This window comes from Scardinius erythrophthalmus (assembly GCF_964197995.2).
Source record: "Scardinius erythrophthalmus genome assembly, chromosome: 12".
NCBI lineage: Eukaryota > Metazoa > Chordata > Actinopteri > Cypriniformes > Leuciscidae > Scardinius > Scardinius erythrophthalmus.
The window spans coordinates 22,086,430-22,108,706 of NC_138232.1; the positions used below are offsets into that span (position 1 = coordinate 22,086,430).

At 36.5% G+C, this 22,277-nt stretch overlaps 1 protein-coding gene across 1 annotated transcript in view; it reads left to right on the forward strand.

Annotated features, from left to right (window-relative positions):
• The window catches only part of usp43a (ubiquitin specific peptidase 43a), a gene marked incomplete at its 3' end in the record, with an annotated part of 117,568 nt that extends 102,036 nt beyond the window's left edge, over positions 1-15,532 (forward strand). The window contains exons 9-15 of the mRNA XM_081380354.1: positions 3,222-3,322; positions 8,243-8,320; positions 8,474-8,603; positions 10,229-10,556; positions 12,621-12,779; positions 14,162-14,323; positions 14,487-15,532. Of these exons, the coding sequence (XP_081236480.1) occupies positions 3,222-3,322; positions 8,243-8,320; positions 8,474-8,603; positions 10,229-10,556; positions 12,621-12,779; positions 14,162-14,323; positions 14,487-15,532 (2,004 nt within the window). The remainder of the gene's footprint in view (positions 1-3,221; positions 3,323-8,242; positions 8,321-8,473; positions 8,604-10,228; positions 10,557-12,620; positions 12,780-14,161; positions 14,324-14,486) is intronic.
• Positions 15,533-22,277: the final 6,745 nt, after the last annotated feature.

Below are 22,277 nucleotides of genomic sequence, written 5' to 3' on the forward strand. Positions count from 1 at the left end.
AATGCCATAGATGCCACTGTTTTTTAACACCAGTCTTGGTCATTACAATTATTTGTTCTTACAGTATTAGACCCATTAGATTGTTTAGGAGACTTTTAGAACATGTTTCAGAAAATTAATGAGATAGAAAGACACAAGAGATCTTACATTGTCTTCTAAGTGCTTCAGTACAACAAATGGCCAGTACTGCAGAGCAGAGTTGTATTGTTTTAACGTCTTCTCGGGATAATAAATTAAAGGACCAATATAAACTCACCTCCTCAAACAAAAGACTGCTGCCGTTTTCATCTGTTCATTGGTTCCCATTAAATCTTTAATTTATCACTCTGTGCGCTTGAGTGCAGCTCCATTTGTTCTATTTATGCTTAAAATCCTGATGTTCCTCTCTTCCTCAGTTCCACTATGCTACTGTCATTCCCAGAGAAAAGAATAAACAAATGCCATTTTTCCATCCTCTTTTAATGCATTAGTTCACTCAAAAAAATTATATTATCAAGAGAATTTCATTATTTTTTTCAGTGATGCCAGAAAGCTTGTGAGTTAAGAATTTCACATATTGCTGTAAACATTTGATCTTCAAAACGATCATATCTTATTCTAAATCCTGTTGTCATGAAAATGAAATGTTGTCACTTATATACTTGTATGTGAACCTTTAGGATTATCAGATATTTGAAAAGGTCATTGGAATAAGGTAATTAATGGGATAAAATTGTCCCTGGTCAACTGAACAAAGGTAAACCTGGAGTTGAAAAGCATTAGTTCCCCCAAAGAAAAAAATATTAGTTCACCCAAAAAAATATATATATTTCTGTCATTTTCTCAGTCTCATGTTGTTCCAAACCCATAAGACTTCATCTTCAAAACACAAATGAAGATATTTTTAATGAAACTTTCCCTCAATTCAATCTTCAAAAAGTTAATAGAGAGATGGTACAAGTAATACGAATCAAGCTGTTTAATCCAAGTCTTCTGAAAAAACATGATCGTGTTATAAATTGAACAGATTTAATGCAGGCTTTTATTCACATATAAACATTGATCAGCGCACATACGTAGAAAACATCAAATTGGGTCAATGGCAGCTCAACCGTACTTGCTTCATTTTAAGGTTAACTCTCCCTTTATGTCTAGCCCTTATCACACAGGTTTGTGGAAGTTTGCCATGCCTTGGTCAACTTCCTAAAAAATCATTATTGATGCTTCCCTGGCTGGAAAAGTTTGCAAAACTATTTTCCACCTATCAGATTACAGTACTTGCTATTAACATATAAGTTGAAGAAGCTACAATGTTACTTTACATAGGAGTGGTTGTCTAATAAATATCACTCCAGGAGAAAGACATCTTTTATTCTAGAAAGAACCCCATAGTAACATCTAAAGGACCTGTGGCCTCTCTTACATTATTTAAGATTAGTGTTTATGAGTCCACCATCGAGCAAACACTCTCCAAGAAGAATATTGCTACCCGTCTAATGTTTGCCAGAGACCGTGAGCCAGAAGACTATTGGAAGAATGTCTTGTGGACAGATGAGTCCTAAATATAACTTTTGGTTTAAATGAGAAGCATTACATTTGGGGAAAACCAAAATACTGCATTCAATAAAATGATAATAATCCCAACTGTAAAGCACGGTGGTGGCATTATTATTATTGTTTGGGGCTAATTTACTGCCTCTGGACAAGGCTTAACATTTATTGATGGAATGAAGAATCCTGCGTTTTCTAAAGGGTGACAGTTCTTGAACTACAGTTCAACAGAAAGACGATAAGACAACGGCCCTTAACACGCAGTGGCCTGATTCCCAATTACCGAAAACGTTTGATTGCTGTTATTGTCACTCAAGGTCACACCAGATTCTGAAGGGAAATGTTCACTCCTAATTTAACATCAGATAAAGTTCTGATCTATGTACATTACTATTGAAAAGATTTTTTTCTCTTAAGTCCCTCGGGGCTGCCAACTGTCACGCATTCAGCGTGAGACTCACTCAGTTAACACTGCTCTCACGCCACACATCCATTTTCTCACGCAGTGAAAAATGGCAGAGCAAAGAGGACACAGACAGACAAGACAGAAGAGGTTACTTTTGATATGAATCAAAGTCTCAGCTTTTAAATTCTATCAATTGTATTCCAAAATTAAAATAATAAGTACCTTTTTGGCGCTCTTTAATGTGGCACGTGATCGCTGTAGCGCCTCAGGTCAAACGCCTCTTGAACCGATCATCTCTTACTAGTTAATAGCAAATAAACATATATATGAGCATCAGAAGGTATGTTGAAAGGTATAGTATAACTTACTGAAATGAATCATGTCTCCTGTAATCGCTCCATCCGTGTTTCAACGGTGGATAGACGTCAATTAAACAGCTTGTAAACAATGTCACGTTACATTTAAATATGGAAACATGTTTCCACCACAGAATAAAAAAATAAAAAATGTAATTACGACTTTTTATCTCGCAATTGCATGATATAAAGTCGCAATTACGTGTTATAAAGTCAGAATTGTGAGATATAAACTCGCAATTCTGAGGAAACAAGTCACAATTGTGAGTTTATATTTCAAAATGATCTTTTAAATTGTTTTATTCTGTGGCGGAAGCAAGCTTCCATACATTTACCTTAGTTAGCAAGAAAAAAAAATACTATTGAGTATTTTGCTAAATATAAACACTATAGGCCTATTACATTTTATAGTATAATGCTATTATTAAAAAAATGCATTATATTAATTTGAGTTGTTAATTTTAACCTTTAATAATAATACCAGCTGACAGGGCTCCCTGTATGTTTACAGCATTAGTTGAGAGATTTTTCCTCGAGAAAAATTAACATGTAGCTTCTGTACTTGATATTTATCCAAATTAATCAATATTGAATCAGGATCGGAATTGAATCACAAGCGAATGGATTGATATCCTGAAATTTGAGTCAAGCACTAATAAAAACATTAGGCTACCAGTTGTAACATATAAACATTGTAACATGTTGTCACTGAACTTAAGGAAATTCTGTTTAGTTAACAAATGTTTTGACAATCGTGTGCAGCAGGTTGGTGTGCAGCATGCATGAATGAGTAAACAGGGAGTAAACAGACTTTATTCTGAATCCATAACTCTCAGGAGATTGTAGGAGAATAGTTAGAGAATAGAGATAGAGAATAAATAATGGAATTGTTACATTTGTGCTAAAAAGCTGTATTTTGCCTTCCACAGACAACTGAACTGTTTAAGATGCGTGTGGTGGGTGGGTCGGCTTCCTGCAGTTACCTGTCTCCCTACGACAGCAGACCTCTGTGCCACCCAACTGTGGACAGGTGAGCCCACATTCCCCACCTGAAGAACAAATGTTATTTTATGTTTTTGAAATAAGTTTTTTACTCACCAAGGCGGAATGTGTTTGGTCAAAAATACAGTAAAAACAGTAATATTGTGAATTATTATTATTACAATTTTGAATAACTGTTTTATATTTTAATATAGTTTTGTAATGCAATTTAATTATAATGTAATTTATTCTTGTGATGGCAAAGCTACATTTTCAGCAGCCATAACTCCAGTCTTTAGTGTCAAATCATTCTGATGTGCTGATTTAGTTATCAATTAACATTTCTTATTATTATTATCCCAGTTGAATAACGTAATATATTTGTGGAAACCGTGATAATTTTTTTCAGATTCTTTGATGAATAGAAAGTTCAAAAGAACAGCATTTTTTTTTTTTTTTTTTTTGAGCTATGTAAAAGTCTTGTCAATGATCAATTTATCGTCCAATTTCTTATCCTGTCACGTCTGGTTCAGTTTTGAGACTCTTATTTTGATCTTCTCTTCATTCCTTTTGTTCCTGTGTTTGTTTCTGTTTCCACAGTTCCTAGGTTACTAGTACACACTTGTTTGCTACCATAGTTACTGATTATGTTCTTCACCTGTTTCTTGTTTAGTTCATTCATAACTCTTGTATTTATATCCCAGTGTTCTAGTCTTGAGTTGTCGGTTAGTTTGACTAAGCTGTTTTGTTGCCAGTTTCTCCATTGGGATTATGATCATCGTTATCATTGTCTCCTTGGATTATCTTTTGTTTATTTAAATAAAATACCATTGCATGTCTTCGCCTTTACACCTTCATGCAGCGTTACACATCCTTGCAGAATACAAGTATTCTTTTTTTTTTTATCTTTCTGACCCCAAACTATGTGTTCTATACACCCTGAGTACCTATCAGTGCAGTGCTGCTAAAAGTTAATATCTCCAGCTGCTTTAAACTTTTTAATTGGTCTCCAAACACCCACATCACAGTATTGTAACCTAGTTTGGACTAATTGTTTCCTCTTCTCTGCATCATGTTTGTGAGGCTCTTGAGAGACAAACCCAACAAGCTAAACCATGAAGAGCTCATCCTCACAGTGCTGTAGGTGTAACGCACACGAGTCTCAAAAGCCAATGATCCATTTCTCAATTTAAACAGCTTAAAACTCAGTTCCACAGTCGTGACTGCAGCCTCATTCGCTCCTCTGCCTGCTATTCTGGGCTATTTTCCTTTCTCTGAAGTGAATATAACAGAATTATGATTTGTAAATGTGTTTTACCTAAAAGTTCAAAGTTTTTATATGAGAGTTCAGTAGAATAGAATTATAATCTTGAGAGCAGATTATGTATGAAAGCACAACCTAATACTGGGTTTGACGGTAATGTGTACGGTTGTGTGTGCGTGAAGATTTGACAGGGATAGATAGGATAGATGATATCTAGGATAGATAGTGACGCGTGAAAAATATGTTTTTATTTCTGAATTGCATTTAAGTACCTTGGAAGTACCATATATATATAAATATATATAAATATGGTCATCATTCATTACCATGGTATCAAAGTACCATGTTATTACCATCTGACAGCATCACTATACCAGACTAGAACAGTACATTTTTGTAAGGTTTGGAGATGTGAAGGTTTTTAACATGTTGCAGAAGTGTTTGATCATATTTTCTCACCAAAGCATCATTGTTTACTCTCATTTATGTCTGTCACTGTATAAATAGGTTGTTTATTTGTAATTATGATGTTCAGATGATAGCAGAGACGTTCCATTTCTCATGTGGTTACCTGCTGTTCTCTGACGCAAGCTGCAGCCCTTGTGTGCTGAAAGACTGCAGTGTTTAACTGTGCAACTAATTACATTTGTCAGCCATTGCTGAAGATATATTCATTCATCTATCTAGAGGTTTCACAAGCAAAATTGAGTTAAGACGACCACATTTTCCAAGTAATGACAGGGAGCATATGGTTGCCACAAATATTTATCATCAAATAGATGGTTTGTATGAACAGAAGTTCAGAGAACAGAAAAAAAAACAATAAAAAGTTTGGTAGCACTTTATTTTACAGTCCTGTTTCACATGTACATACTATGTACTAATTATAGCAGTTACAGTTACTGGGTTATAACTATTAGGTACAGTACTAACCCTGAACCTATCCCTAAACCTAACCTTAACCCATGTAGTTACCTTATATTACCAGTACTTTCTTGGACAAGTACACTGTAAGTACACACGTACTGTAAAATAAAGTGTAACCCAAAGTTTTAGTGTAACTACAGAGACAAAGGGGTGTGTGTGTGTGTGTGTGTGTGTGTGTGTGTGTGTGTGTGTGTGTGTGTGTGTGTGTGTGTGTGTGTGTGTGTGTGTGTGTGTGTGTGTGTGTGTGTGTGTGTGTGTGTGTGTGTGTGTGTGTGTGTGTGTGTGTGTGTGTGTGTGTGTGTGTGTGTGTGTGTGTGTGTGTGTGTGTGTGTGTGTGTGTGTGTGTGTGTGTGTGTGTGTGTGTGTTTTAGATCCCCAAAGTTCAGTTTGAGATAAGGTAAATTGTTAGTGTAAGACGAGATAAGTTTAAGTGTAAGATAAGAAAACTCCTGCGTGTGTGTGGAGCTTTCTTCTCAATAGGCCAGAGTTGATGAATCCAAGTGAATTCCCCTCACGTCTCTGAATTATTGTTCCCTGCTTTTAAATCCTCTCAGAGACAATCGCAATTAACGCAGACGGACTGCGCGTCAGAATTAATCTGGCTTTAGCCCAGCTCTCAGTAAAACTCAGCCATGCTCCAGTCACATCTTCAAATTACCTCACACTCCGTTCTGCCGCAGTTTTTCACTCTGTCATATTTGATCGATTGTTTGCAGAATTGCAGCGGGTGAACAGTGAGGGCCGAGGCTGTAAATGCCGAGGCTTGGTTATTTAGCCAGGTGATTATTGACACGTGTGCATAGGCTATTTTTTTCAGTCTGAGGACCTGTAATGATAGTGAGAACTACAGATGAATCCTGGTAATTACCATGAATATTAGACTTGCAATTTTAAAGGATAAATGAAGCTGGCCATTGTTCTGTGACTACTTTATTTTCTGGACATTTTCCTTTTCTCTCTCCCTCTATGTTATTCTCATGCTTTTGTCTTTGTTTTGTAATGATGAAACAAGTTAAAATATATGTTCTTATTAGAAAAACAAATTAAGAGCCGTATCACAGCGGCACAATATAATCATCACAGTTGAGTCTAGTCATGACATAGTTGAATGTGGTCATAATTCAGTCATACCTCCCGTCTTGGTAGTTTTTTTTTTACCCTCCCTCCTTTACTGTACAATCAAAGGCAAAAAGCCTTAGTTATTGTATATATTATACTATCATTAAGGTTTGGGGTCAGTAAGATGTTTTATTGTGAAATATTATATTGTGAAATATTATTACATTTTAAAATAACTGTTTAACTATATTTTAAAATGTAATTTATTCCTGCGATGACAAAGCTGAATTTTCAGCATCATTACTCCAATCTTCAGTGTCACATAATCCTTCAGAAATCATTCTAACATGCTGATTTGGTGTTCAAGAAACATTTATTATTTCCAATGCATTTATATAAAATGGAAATCTTTTATAAATGTATTTACTGTCACCTTTGATCACCTTCAGAAGTCCTTGCTGAAAAACACTTTACAATAAGGTTAATTGGTTAAAGGGTTAGTTCACCCAAAAATGAAAATTCTGTCAGTAATTACTCACCCTCATGTTGTTCCAACCGCGTAAGACCTTCGTTCATCTTCGGAACACAAATTAAGATATTTTTGATGAAATCTGAGCCATGTCTCACTCGTCCATAGGCTGCTAGGTGACCGAAACTTGCTGGCCCAGAAAAGTTATTAAAGAGATCGTTAATATAGTCCAAGTGACTCCAGTGGCTCAATCTTAAGTTTATAAAGCGACGAGAATACTTTTTGTGCGCAAAAACAAACAAAAATAACGACTTTATTCCACTATTCATTTCCTTCTCTCTGGGCCTCTAGTTGGTTCACGTAGTGTTTTTGCGTAGCGTGTCTGTGTTACACGTCACCACGTAGGCTCACAATTGGCCGAAGCTGGTCATGTGTGTGATGCGTGATGACGTGCAACACATACGCACAGCGCAAAAACACTACGAGGCCCAGAGAGAAGGAATTGAATAGTGGAATAAAGTCGTTATTTTTGTTTGTTTTTGCGCACAAAAAGTATTCTCGTCGCTTGATAAACTTAAGATTGAGCCACTGGAGTCACTTGGACTATATTAACGATCGCTTTAATAACTTTTCTGGGCCAGCAAGTTTCGGTCACATAGCAGCCTATGGAGGAGTGAGACAACTCTCAGATTTAATCAAAAATATCTTAATTTGTGTTCCGAAGATGAACAAAGGTCTTACGCGGTTGGAACAACATGAGGGTGAGTAATTACTGACAGAATTTTCATTTTTGGGTGAACTAACCCTTTAACATTAGCTAACTACCTTAGTTAACATGAACTAAGAATGAACAATACTTCTATAGCATTAATTAATCTTATATCATATTAATTTTTACATTTACTAATACATTATTAAAATCAAAGGTTGTATTTGTTAACATGAGTTAATGCACCGTGAACTAACATGAACAAATTAACAGCTGTATTTTTATTAACTAACATTAACAAAGATTAATAAATACTGTAGCAAATGTATTGCTCATTGTTAGTTCATATTAGTAAATACATTAACTTATTTTAACTAATGAATCTTATTGTAAAGTGTTACCAAAATAACTTTATATATTGACTGTGACTGTCTTGCTGTCAAATGCTAATTCATTCTATGAATTTAACAACACTGATTATAGTTTGCCACCTAGTGGCTGAATACCGAACTCACAATTTGAATCATGTCTTTTGTCACAGGGCCCTGAAGTTCTGCGGCCCTGGTGGTCCTCTGCATGTGAAGCTCGTGATTGAATGGGAGAATAGAATCAAAGAATGGTGAGATAAATGCTGCCGCATATTTCTTCTTATTTAACACGTGCATTTAATTTAAAACCATTGTGTCATTTTCCCGGTATTAGTAAGAGTCTTCTCAGTAATAGGCCTATCATTTGAAAGTCAGAATTCTTGTGTGTTTCATATCTGTTTCAGCCTCTTTGGTAACATTCAAGAGGAAGTTGTTGAGGATGCAGAGAGTGTGAGAATCCAGCAGCAGAATCATGTACAGCAGCACAGCTGCACGCTGGATGAGTGTTTTCAGCTTTACACCAAAGAGGAGCAGGTACTCTTTCCTCCAATCACACTCTGTTTATTAATCTCTTTTCTACTCCTTTCTTACCAGTGTCATTTATGTGTAGATCAGGGAGATGTACAGATACAGTATGGATATATATGGATATGTTTAATATACTGTGTGTAATATATGATACTGTTTTTTAGTATATTTTAAAATGTAATTTAGTCTTGTGATGGCAAAGAATGAATTATTCCAGTCTTCAGTGTCACATGATCCTTCAGAAATCATTCTAATTTGCTGATTTGGTGCTCGCGTAACATTTCTAACATTATTATTATTATTATCAATGTTGACAACAGTTGTGATGCTTCATGTATTTTGGAAACCGTGATAATTTCTTTCAGGATTCTTTGATTAACCGAAAGTTCAAAAGAACAGAATTTATTTGAAATAGAAATTGTTTGTAACAATGCAAAAACCTTTTTTATTCAGTTCAATTTGTGTAACAATTTTTCAAAAACAACCTTTGGGTTCCACATAAATGACAGAATTTTAGGTTAGAATGACTTAATAATGACAGAATGTCTTTTCAACTAGGACAACTTCATGTTCTATTGTAGGCCTGTCTAGTTATGAGTTTAGTGCCTCTGCAGACACTCTGAAGTGCCCTGTTTCTCTCATCATCTGTATTTGCTGTCTCAGAGGCTAATGTTAAGTATATAAAGTGGGAAAAAGTTTTCAAGTATATTAATAAAAAAAAAATCAGCTCTAAAAACATGGACTCAGCCTGAATTAATTTCAATTAATTATTTCAGTTGGACAACATGCGGTTATTTAAATGGTTAGCAGCAAAATATGCACTCATATGGTCAAAATATTAAAAACAAAATGTTACTTTTTGACACTAGCGGAGATTAATGCAGTAGAAAATGTTCTCTACAGAATTTATACTTGAAATTCAAGGCGTTAGACATTTTGATTAGCAGGACAGACTGCCATTGCATATTCCAAGATTATTCAAGACAAAACTCACTTGGGGAGCAACTGGAGCTAGTTTCCCTCCTACCGTCTTTGTCTCTCACATCCCACATAATCTTTGGAAGGTCACTCTGAATTAATTCTTCTCTATATGCTGCCTGTTCTGGGCAAGCAACACTTGATAAGTCTTACCCAAGAACCCCTGAGAGTTGCCTCATCATGATGGGTTCCACAAATAATTATCGATCCTCTAACCGTGTCATGTCATTACTGAAGCAACACTTAGGACTTCAGTTATATGTTTTGCAATGCCTGTGAGAAATGGCTGTCCAGCTGGAATTAAATCGTGCCTTTTTTTCTGTTATAGGCTAAATAATTTGAAGTTATAAATAACTTGTTACTGGTGGTCTACAGAGCTTCTGTAAATATTCAGTGTTGTTGTCTTTTTCCTCTCTGCATGCAGTGAGCATTCCAGTCTGCCACAACAGTGTATTTCTGAGACATAAATGTTTTACTGCACCACACTGAGTCAAAACAGGTTCAGATAATGACATGGTTTAGCTGACCATGGAGAAGCGCTACATTCTGCATGCACTTCAGAATCCCCAGAAAGAAAATATTATTTATATACCTGTGATGAATCTTAATGAGTATTAGACTGTGTATTGCAAATGTTTGTCTTTGTCTTGCAGCTGGCACCAGATGATGCATGGAAGTGCCCTCACTGCAAGCAGATGCAGCAGGGGATGGTGAAGATGAGCTTATGGACCCTGCCTGACATCCTCATTCTGCACCTGAAGCGTTTTCGGCAGGTGGGCAAACGGCGAAACAAGCTCTCCTCCCTCATCCACTTTCCTGTGAGCGCTCTGGATATGACTCCCCATGTGGTGAAACGCAGTCAGAGCATGAAGAATCTGGCCCCATGGCCTTCAACTTGGAAACATGGGGATACTGACTTCCTTTACGACCTGTATGCAGTCTGCAACCACCATGGCGGCATGCATGGAGGCCATTACACAGGTGAGTGTGCTGGGGACTCTGATAGTCTTGAAGGGGGGGTTTGTTTCTCTATATAAAAACTATTTTTCTCTTTTATAATTGTGACAAGGTTTTTGATGTTTCTTTAGCTCTATGTGATAGGTTCTCAAGTCTCACGCATTGGCCGTGAGACACACGCAACCAGTTCACACGCCACACCGTGTATTTCTCACGCTGAAAAGGCAATGCCAACCAAGTTGTCCTGCAAGCTTTATATATAACGTTGTATACGAGGCGCAGGCACACAAAGTGAAGTTTCCTGCCGCCAGCACGTATCTCGGCCAGATTGCGTTCGTTACTAGGCAACATAGATGCGCGAACACACGGAAGTTGACGGAACATTCTTGGCCACCGTACGTTCGTTACTAGGTAACCAACAACATCGCGTGAACACACGTCGTGATGGAGAAGGTAAGTTGGAAGATAGGGTAGATAAGCTAGATCATTTTATATAGCCCATCGTATACATTATTATTGATAGTCAAAAACTCTACAACTACTTTGCAACCAGGCCAGAAGCTTTGGCTCAGTTTGGCTAGCTTACGTAATCTGAAATTAAGGGAAATGTTAGTGCGTAACGTTATGGGAAGGAATGAAGATGTATTTCTTCATTTTATTTTAAATTGTATATTATACTGTATTAATAGTCTTTCTAGTTACATTAAGGCTACATGTATTAAAGCAGAGTGCTCTGGGTAATATTTTATATCCTGTCAAAACATACATTAATCATTGCCATTGCATTTGTATTTTTCAAAGATGTCAGGGAAAAAGCAAAAAGATACTTTACCATTTGAGATAATAATTAGCATTGTACCAGAGTTTTTATAAGTTCAAGAAAATGATAATATTATTCATTACTCAAAAATGTATATTAGAAAAAAACACTATAATAAAATATATACTACAACAAACATTTAAAAAAAAAGTATGTTTAAACTAGTGCTGTCAAATCAATTAATCGCATCTAACATAAAAGTTTGTTTATATAATATGTTTTAATATATTTGTTTTTCCAAACTGTTTGGAGCAATTTGTTATATTTTTGTATATGTGACCCTGGACCACTAAACCAGTCTTATGTGTAATTTTCTAAAAATTGAGATTTATACATCACCTGAAAGCTGAATACATAATCTTTCCATTGATGTATGGTTTATTATGATAGGGCAGTATTTGGCCGAGATACAACTATTTGAATATCTGGAAACTGAGGGTACAGAAAAATCGAAATATTGAGAAAATCGCCTTTAAAGTTGTCCATTTCTATTGGCGATTGTGCTGCATCCATTCACAAAAATAAATGTTTTATATATTTAAGGTGGGAAATTTACTAAATATCTTCATGGAACATGATATTTACTTAATATCCTTATGATTTTTGGCATAAAAGTAAAATCTAAAATTTTGACCCATACAGTGTACTGTTGCTATTGCCACAAATATACCCGTGCAACATAAGACTGGTTTTGTGATCCAGGGTCACATATTTGTAATTTTGAAATATAACATTAAAGAGTATATTTGATGTGATGAATTGCTCTGGCATTTATCAGATTTACCAATTGTTATAATTTAAATTTGTGCTGGTTAATTATGAACAAGGGGTAAAATTGGGGGGTGGGGGCGGGGCTCCATTAGGGCTCCTCCCCTAACCGCATGTGATCTCACTCCAAGCTTTTGATAAAACTTGAGAACCCTGGTGATTTTGGCTTTCTGGATTTCATTCAGTAATATAAAACTAAAAAGACACACTCTTACTAGTTTTTTTTTTTTTTTTGTGAACTAACAATGTCTTGTAATTCAAATATACATTGCGTTTTAGGTGAATATTTTTTATTTTATTTTTTTGCTGAGTCATTTCCACAGCTCAAATCTCTAATTATGAATAAAGTGTGTATAATATTCATTTTAAACATTTTGGGAATAAAATGAAATTGTGTGTGTAGATAGAAATTGTCAACCCTACATAAATAAATAAACATGAACAGAAGTCTAAATCAATAGATGTGAACACACCACTCAGCAAATGTCTGTGCAAAACAGCCTATTGTAGGAACTCAGTGGACGGCCATTGGTACAGTTATGACGACAGCAGCGTGGAGCTTGTGCCAGAGGAAGAACTGTGCACACGAGGGGCATATATCCTGTTCTACCAGAGAAGAAATGTCATCCCTCCATGGTCCGCCAACAGCTCAGTCAGAGGTCAGTGAATAAGCCTTTGTGGCCACGTTTCAGATGGAGGTTGACTGACATTGTGTTTGTTGCATTGGATCAATGTTAGACAGGAAGCACATTTCTATTAATATTGCAATGTGAAGGTTACACAGTCATGGTATACATTTGAATACGTTAGGTATACGAGAATACATTTGGTGTTGTGACAGTGACAGAATTTTGAGAACATGTAGGACCAGTTTGTTTGACTGTTGTACAAGTCACTTTCTCTTAAAGTAGTTCAGCGCAAGTTAAATCAGTTGGGGTGTTCAGCGGAGCCAATATTTGTATCTGTAACAATCTCAAAATTATTCAAATCTGTATTCAGATCAAACAAATCTGAACAAATAAAACTAAATACTTCAAAGCTTGCAGTCTCCGAGAGAGAGTGAGACAGAGAAATATCATGTAGCCTATCATATTGTACAAAATAGACATATACGAAGAAGAAAATGTGTATAATTCAGTATCTTAGTTGATTTGACAGATAGCTGGTTTCTGAGAGACGTGCAGATACGGCAACACGGCTATTTGATTTGCATTCGTGTCGCGCTAATTTAATTAATTTGTGTATAATATCATACATGGTTTAAATCATTTAAATAGACATATCAAATAGTAGAAATTGTGTATGATGTATTTTAGTGGATATTACTCTCTTACCAAGCTCTGATTTCTGAAAGAGACTGAAGCGTGGCTTCAGGTCCCATGATTTGCCCGTTTTCATTCATAGAGTTTACACTCATTCACTTCACAAACTCATTATTGCTTAGTGATTTAAGGTTTGTGTATATATATCTCATGGCTCATCTGTTATCCAGCAAACATTAGAAGTGACTTAGTCTGCCGATTATTTTTTCTGTTATTTGGTAGAATTTGTTATTTATTTTTGAAACCATTATCCGTTATTATAGGCTTCAGGCACATCCCTAATTTGCAGTATGTTGATTGCCACAATCATTGCTGACACTGTGTTGTTGCGAGTACCCTTTATACGTGGTTTCCATGGTACGCCGTCACATGTCTTGGGCTGATGTTGCGCCAATGACATTGGACTTAGTTGGACATGTGATTCAGACATAATCGCGCAGGAGAGTTCCCACTGCATCTTTAAAACAGACACAGTGTCTCATTCCCTTTTCAGGGAACCATGGTTACAGTCGTAACTTGAGACATTTTTTTAGTTGGTTTCAGTTAATTTGACTGGCGGCTAAGATGCCACCACTGGGCATGCATTACTTGGTCGTCATGGAAACAATAAAACAGGACATTATTTTAGTTATTAAAAATTAAGGGGCAGCATATTAATGTCTTAGTCTAGGAGAAACGGCTAGCAGCCACTAAACAGTCTTCATTGTCTCCTTGTGCAGGTTCCACCAGCTCCTCCATGTCAGACCACTGGCTCATCCGTTTAAATGGTGACAGTAAAAGAGGAAGTATGGTTTCACGGTTTTCCACAACATGCCCTTCTACCATCCCAGACTCCCCAGAGTCTCCCGTCTTTCAAAATGAGCCCTCAGTCGAGAAGGGAGGTGAGTGTACCCTGCAAGTTTGTTCTTATCATTGTTAATAAGAAATGTAAATAGTAAAAGGATGTTGCTTGACAGAGATTTCACCATAGTTCTTCACTTGTTTTGTTGTGGGCAAGTGTTTTCCACCATGTACTGAGTATTGTGTAAATGTCAATGTCTTTAGGTGGGTTCGAAACCAGACCTTTTGTGCGAGGAATCCAAGGGCGTAGCGTAAGCTTGAAAAGTCCCACCAAGACCAGAGTACTCCCACTGCGATGGTCCTTTGGAAACAAAGACCGCCACAAACCTGCCTCGGCTCCTGGCCCAGCTCCTGCAGAACTAGTGGAGTATTTAGAGTCTGGGAGGAGGCCAAGATGCACCAAAGAGCCTATTGTTGCCCTAATGACTCGACCTTCAGATAAAGAAGTCAGTAAAGAAAACAATACGAAAAAACCTGCAGCCAAATCTTCAAGCCACAGCAGCCTCGGACCTCTAGAGTATCTTAAAATACCGCAGGGTCAAGCAAGAAGTAGCTCAGAGAAAGACACAGGCCAACAATCCAGCAGTAACAGTAGACCAAGAGAAGATGGGACTTTGACTTTGACTAGACGGAGCAGCAGAAAATCAAAACAGGAACAATCGCAGTCCAGAAAGAGCTCTAGTGCAGGGCTCCAATCCAGTTCCCGTGGTCCAGGCGGCTGTGAAACCACGCAGAGGAATAACCCAGGCGAGGAGCAAGACCAACCAGAGGAAAAACAGAGAAAGGGACAGGAGACAAAACGTCACGATAGTGTCTTCGCATTTCTCAAAGGTGGTTTCATGAAGAGGGACTCACTTCGGAGGTCTCGAGACAGTGAATCTATGAAAATGGGTGATGCGGGGGTGAAGAGCCCATCTGGAGTTTCGATCTCCAACGGGACACATAATAGAACTTCAGAAGGTAAAGCCGATAGCAATAACCAAGGTCGTAGCAGACTCGGGGGTGAACTTGCGAACGGCAAGGTGAGTCGTGGGTTGTCAGACATCAAACGGTCACAAAGTTCTTCCAATATTCAAAGCAAGGCGGATCTAGGCTTAAGAAGAACAGCATCTCTACACAGAAACGGCACAACAGTGGCCCAGCCGCAGAGCGCACCCGGGGACAGGAGCTCTCAGAACACTCTGCAACGCACACGGTACAGCACACATTCACTAGGCAGAAAGAAGGCAGTGCCTGAATCGAGCTTCTGAGACTTTCTTCTCTACACTCAAATATCACCACAGGGTTGCAAATATCTAAAAGCCCAAGTAAGAATTGTGGTATGAAAGGTAGGTTTGAAATGATCACTAAAACCTGGCAGCACACAAACTATGAAGTTGCACATACATTTGGAACTAGTGGATATTTCTGTTCACATGTTTCTGCTTATATGAAGTGCCTCTGAGCCAGAGCTATTTTTCAGATTGTGTTTTGCCACTAGAAGTACGTTACACACTGGCCTCTACACCGTGCTTTTGAATTGAAAAATAATTTGCCTCAGATTAGATTTTCTCGTGCCACAAAATAGATTTATCAGCTGTAATATATGAAGGGAATTGCTATATATAACTTTTCAGTTTCATCTCTTATGATTCGGCAGATTGTACTGACTTGCTGCTCCCCTCTCATGGGGTTTCATGACATTTAACAAAGATGTCAGTTCTTGCACTTTCAGTGAATTTATTGCACCATCTGATTTAGTCGTGCTTTCAGACCAAAATATACAATTTATAAATTTTTACTTTTTTTTTGTTTGTTTCATTTACACTGCAAAAAAAAAAAAAAACATTTCTTAATGAGTTGTCTTGTTTTTCAGTAAACTGTCATATGACTTCAGAACACCATAACCATCACTAAAAGTAAATTAACAACATTTGCTGAAATAAGTATAAATTTCTTACCACCTTGGCAAATTGTGTTTCAAAGATTTAGATATTTTAACTCCAAAACAAGACCAAAATACTGATTAAGAAAGTTATTTTCCAGTGCAGTGTTTAAAGGTTTTTTTTGTTTTGTTTTTTTATGCAGCATTAAGACATTTGCAAATTCATATTATACAATTTTAAGTATAAAATCACACTGAAACCTAAAATATGTGCTTTAGATGATGCTCTTTCATATGTATAAAGATGGCATGTTGATGACACATTGTATTAGACAGAAAACCTTAGTAATACAGTGTCACTTCTGAAAAGCACACTACCAGTAAGCACATTACCAGTGGATTAATCCATATACTAACCACCTTGACTTAGTTTAAAGGTAAAAACAATAACCTATGTAACTTAAAGGATAGTATACCCAGAAATGAACCCCAATCAATAAACCACAAAAGGAGATGTTAGGCAGGATGTTCATGGTGCTATTTTTAATTCAAAAATGGTGAATGGTGACCAGCAACTGTCAAGCTCCAAAATGACCACACACAAAAAACACTAACCCTATAAATCCTACTGCGTTATATTTGATAAATGGATTTCTAAGGCAAGTTCATCAACTAAATCAAAACTGAAAAACCTTCTACATGCCTTATGCCCTCTGATTGATAGTTCGTACTTTTTTTTTTGCAAGTTTTAGTACCTAGAATTGTAAAAATGTCCACCAGTTTGTGTACATGTCTTTTTGCTGTGAAATCTTTCAGTAATTTTATAAACTAAATGTAAGATTTACTGGACTGAAGCAACTTAAATTTACTTGATTATGATATTGATGATTACGATATTATCCAAAATTATTATTATTTACATTTTTTTTTTAAAGCATGTATGTCAATAATGATACAACAGGCCTTTGAGGAATGTATAATAGTACATCTCTCAATCATCATTGAATTGCATTCAGTTATATTTTTGACCCCCAACTACAGAACTCTGATCACAAGACTAAGCATTAAAAATCATCTTACTAAGACTTAAGACCTTATACATATATGAATATGCACTCTCTGAATGAGATTTGACATTTTCTGTGGAGAAGATTATTAGTGAGTAATGGTAGTATGGTTGTCTTTTTCCTCACACAAAATTAGCATATGGCTTGGAATTTTAAATTTATACAACATGTAATATACTTTTAGTGTGCTCTTTGAATTTTGATTGTTTTTTAACATTGCCTTCATTGTATGGAAATGAGCAGTGTGAACATTCTGCTGAACATCTCTTTTAGTGAAGCAAACTTGTTTAAAAAATAAAAATGTTTGATTTATTCATTTTGGGGGGAAATATTACTTTATTATTAATGTGTTCAAATAATGTGGAGCTCTAGCAATACCAATGACTGTGGAATAAAGAAAAGCCTCAGTGTAAGCAGTAAAGTGACCTTAGAGAATAGACATCCTTGACACAGATTGCGTTTGGCTCTAATTGCTAAAGCAACAGTCAGAATATGTCATATTGTCTCCTTCCTATTTGGACTAATTGGGTTTGTATGTCCATTAACCTGGTGAATAAGACATAACTAACAATCATACTTGTGTATCGCTATCTAGCAGCATTTAAATCGTCTGAATGCAGCTCATTAAACACCAATATATACACACAGCAAAGCTCATCCTCTTGCCAAATATAATATTTTAGAATACATTACTCATTATCAAAGATTTGCATTGATTACTTTCTCATATAGTGTGATTTGTGAGTCACAAATTAAAACTCAAACATCAGTCTGAATCAAATTCATGCATTTGTGTTTTTAACAAGACATGAACCAAACTGAAAGTGTCCTTCTGAATATTGCGCATGATATGGTATACCCCAGCTCCTCAAATGTAACATACTGTTTGTTTATCTCTTTGCAATCTATCTGAATTTCTTCCAACATATGGCTTGTTGGAAAAATGTGCCTACCACCATTTTGCAAAACTCTAAAAACCTGCCAATAGTTCAATTCACTGTATTTTCTAGTGGCCATAAAACACCAACCTTTATTCCTTTTCACACAAATTATGATTAAAAGGGCAAGGGGTTGCACGACTACTGATTTCTACTAGTCGATTTCTTATCAAAACAATACTCGAGTTACTCGACTACTCGTCGTTTATGCTACTGTATATGAAAAGACATGAAATAGCTAGATCTTATCAATAAACATTTATTAATTCATAGCCTAATGCAACAATTACATAAGTAAATTCTCAACACATTATAATTATGACATTTCATTTTTAAATTTTCATGTAACAGTCTAAAGCCAAATAAATAGCCGTTCTTGCCTTTCATTTCAGACGTCTGCTTCTAGGGGCAGTTCACATATCGCGTCTTTTCCGCGCTCAAGGTCGTTATTTCAAATGTAGGCGCGCGGCGAGCGCGCTCATAATGAAAGCAACGGACCTGGTGCGCTAGTTTGTCCAGGCGGGTTTTTCCTTCTCATCTCCAGAAATATATCTAGTAGTAAAGCTAATGCAAGGGCTAGAAATAAATGAATCCTTTGCTGAATGATACTTCTTCGTCGTCATCATGTAGAGCGCAGTTTGGTTGCATAGCAACGACAGACGCCACGGGAGCGCAAGCGCTTGTAGGAGACAGCGGCACGGCCGCGCGCGCTTTCCACACGTTTTTAGAAGCAATATGTGAACGGCCTCTTGCAGAGTTGGCCAAATTACAATATTTTTGTCATCCTTGATGAAATTCTTCCACACATCTGACGCGTGGTGTCTGTTGGTGACGTTCGCCATTTTTAATTCATTTATGTTTAATGGACGCTCGAGTAATCGATTGTTTCCGACAGCGTCGACTAGTGGTTGAAGTAGTCGATCTATCGACTACTCGACTAGTCTATGCAAGCCCTAGGGCAGATTATCAATTACTAAAGACTTATTTTGAATAGTTACTTGCACAATACTATGTTATGACTAATACTATACACTAATCCATTTTGCTGTTTGCAATGCATCACATGACCAGCTCCACATGTAAGGCTTTTCTCACGTAGTAAACTTGCTGGGTATCTCACCTGTTACAGCACTGCATGCAATGCTGAGCACTAAACTGTGAAACGTGAAGTCTTGACACTCGATAAACGCTCAAAGTTTTGTAGAAGCAAGCTAAAAGGGCACTGCAAATGCAGTTTTTCTCTCGCGTTTGCTTTTGTTAACACTTGGTTAGGTTTAGTGCAAGTGGTATGTTATTTTAAAACATGAAAGAGCATTAAACTTTTAGCGAAACCAACCAAGCATTTCATTACCAAACTGGTACCGATATATACAACAACCAACGTAATAAAACCTAGTCAGTTTCGGTTTCACTAACAAAGCAAATAGGGTCAGTTTTCACTTTGAAAGCGCTGTGATACACGCAATAAGCAACGTAATTTTGCAGAAAGTTGTCAGGCACATTTTTCCAATGAAGCTGGGTACTGTATGCAGTAAAGTTTGAATTGCACTGTAGAATATGGTTTAATGATTGTTGTGAATTTACAGATATCATGCAGTTTACAAATTGCTTTTATTGATCAGAATAAGCAAAGATATGAAGTGATGGTTTGTTTGTGTCAATGCTCAAACTCTTTCTGCCTAGATGTCCTTAACATAGGATGTCAATTTCATAAGAAAAACCTACTTTTATATTGCATTTGTTTGGTTTATTACAGTTCTCGAAAAGTTGTTATATACCATCACACCAGAAGAGAGATGATTCAGTTAATATATTGAAAAAATCAAGTACAAACATATTTTCTCTTTTCAGCTTTATTGAAATCTGTCTACGAAGCCCACTAAAGGTTTTTGTCTTCTTCTGTCAACGTCTAATCATCCCTGTATTCTGGATATGTCAAACTGTTATGTAAAAAGCAGCAATTACATGGCATGTAACAGGATTTGTGTAGACACAAAGGTCTGCTCCCCAAGGGCATTTCTTTTCTTCCACTCCAATGCTTCCAAAGTAATCTTACTTTTCACTATGCTTAAAATAATAAGCACTTGTGCTGACAAGACAATGAATGAAGGAATCTGACCCTGAAATCTTTTTTTTTTTTTTATGCAACTTTTATACACATTTTGTAATGTCTTTGTATATGTATGTATGTATGTGTGTGTGTGTGTGTGTGTGTGTGTGTGTGTGTATATATATATATATATATATATATATAAACAAAAAATATATTGTTAATCTATCTGGGAACAGCATATGTAGGGATAGATTATATGTACAATTCAAATTATCTTTGAATTATTGCACAAGGGTACATGTTCTGCTGTTAAAATGACTACGTACAGTTTTGTGTGGACCTATGTCTACAGTAAATTGAATATAAACTGATATATTTTTGTATAATTGCCGAAATTAAAAAGAAATTGGTACTCACGTTTCTTAGACTCTTTTAAAATGAATGTGCTTCGTTTAAGTGCTTAGGTTAATTTTTCATTAAGCATGACTGAATCATACTAGCATTTATCTTGTTTGTCATCTAAAAGTGTTTATTTGCATATACTAAATAATGCTGAGGCTGTCACTGCAATTTGCAACACTTGGACAGTAAAAGTCTCCTTTTGCATTGGCTACAGGAGCTCCGATTCCTGAGGGAGTCTTCACAGCGCATTCAAAGAGCAGTTTGATCCATTTCTCATCAGCATTCACTACACTATAGTCTCAGACTTCAGACTGAAGATGTCTTGTTGGTGTCATTGTTTCAGTATCTCAGCTGTGTCATACAGAAATCTAAAATCTGGTTCAATATTTATTCAAAACATCGATTTACATAATTTTTAATGCAAAAAGCTTCTAAAGAAGAAAGACTCATGCACTTCTGAACGTTATAATTCTTTCATAATTGTTTTTAATATTATAAGCTCACCATAATCATAGTAAAAGTGCTGGTCTGTTTGCCTGCCCGCTAGAGAACAATCATCTCAGAGATGTTTGTAGAAACCACACACCGCCACAAGTACAGTTGTGTTCAAAATAATAGCAGTGTGTTTAAAAAAGTGAGTAAAGCTCAGAATCCGTATAATAACTTTTATTTCAATACACACAAATGCATTGGGAACACTGCACATTTTATTTGAAATCAAAACAATTTGAAGAAAAAGGAATATTAGGCTGTTAAAAAAAATAGCAGTGTCTGCATTTTTCTTTACAAAGTCAAACATTTACTGTACAGTATAAACTGAAAAATGCTTGAAGATTTAGCTTTCTAATGAATCACTGAATGATATTTAGTTGAATAACCACGGGTTCTGAGAACTGCTGCACATCTGTGTTCGACCAACTTCTGGCACCTGTGAACAGGTATCCCAGCCCAGGACGATTGCACTGTACCACAATTCCTCTGCATTTCTTGGTTTTGCCTCAAAAACAGCATTTTTGATGTCACCCCACAAGTTTTCTATTGGATTAAGGTCCGGGGATTGGGCTGGCCACTCCATCACGTTATTCTGGTTGGTCTGGAACAAAGATGCTGCCCACTTACTAGTGTGTTTGGGGACGCTGTCTTGTTGAAACGCTCATTTCAAGGGCATTATGATCCGTGGTATACGACAAATAGGTCCAACACATAGTATGAGAAACATCCCCATATCATGGTGCTAGTGCCACCATGCTTCACTGTCTTCACAATGTACTGTGGCTTGAATTCAGTGTTTGGGGGTCGTCTGACAAACTGTCTGTGGCCCCTAGACCCAAAAAGAACAATCTTGCTTTCATCAGTCCACAAAATATTGTCTCTTTAGGCCAGTCAATGTGCTCTTTGGCAAATTGTACCCTCTTTAGCACGTCATTTTTTCAACAATGCCGATAGCTTGGCTTCACATAGGCTTCTAATTGTTACAGTGACAGGTAACTTTAGATCTTTGATCACCCTGGAGCTGATGATTGGTTGAGTCTTTGCCATTTTGGCTATTCTTCGATTCATTCGAATGGTAGTTTTCCGTTTTCTTCCACGTCTTTCTGGTTTTGGTTGCCATTTTAAACCATTTGATATCATTTTAGCTGAGCAGCCTACATTGCTCTTCTGAACAATGTC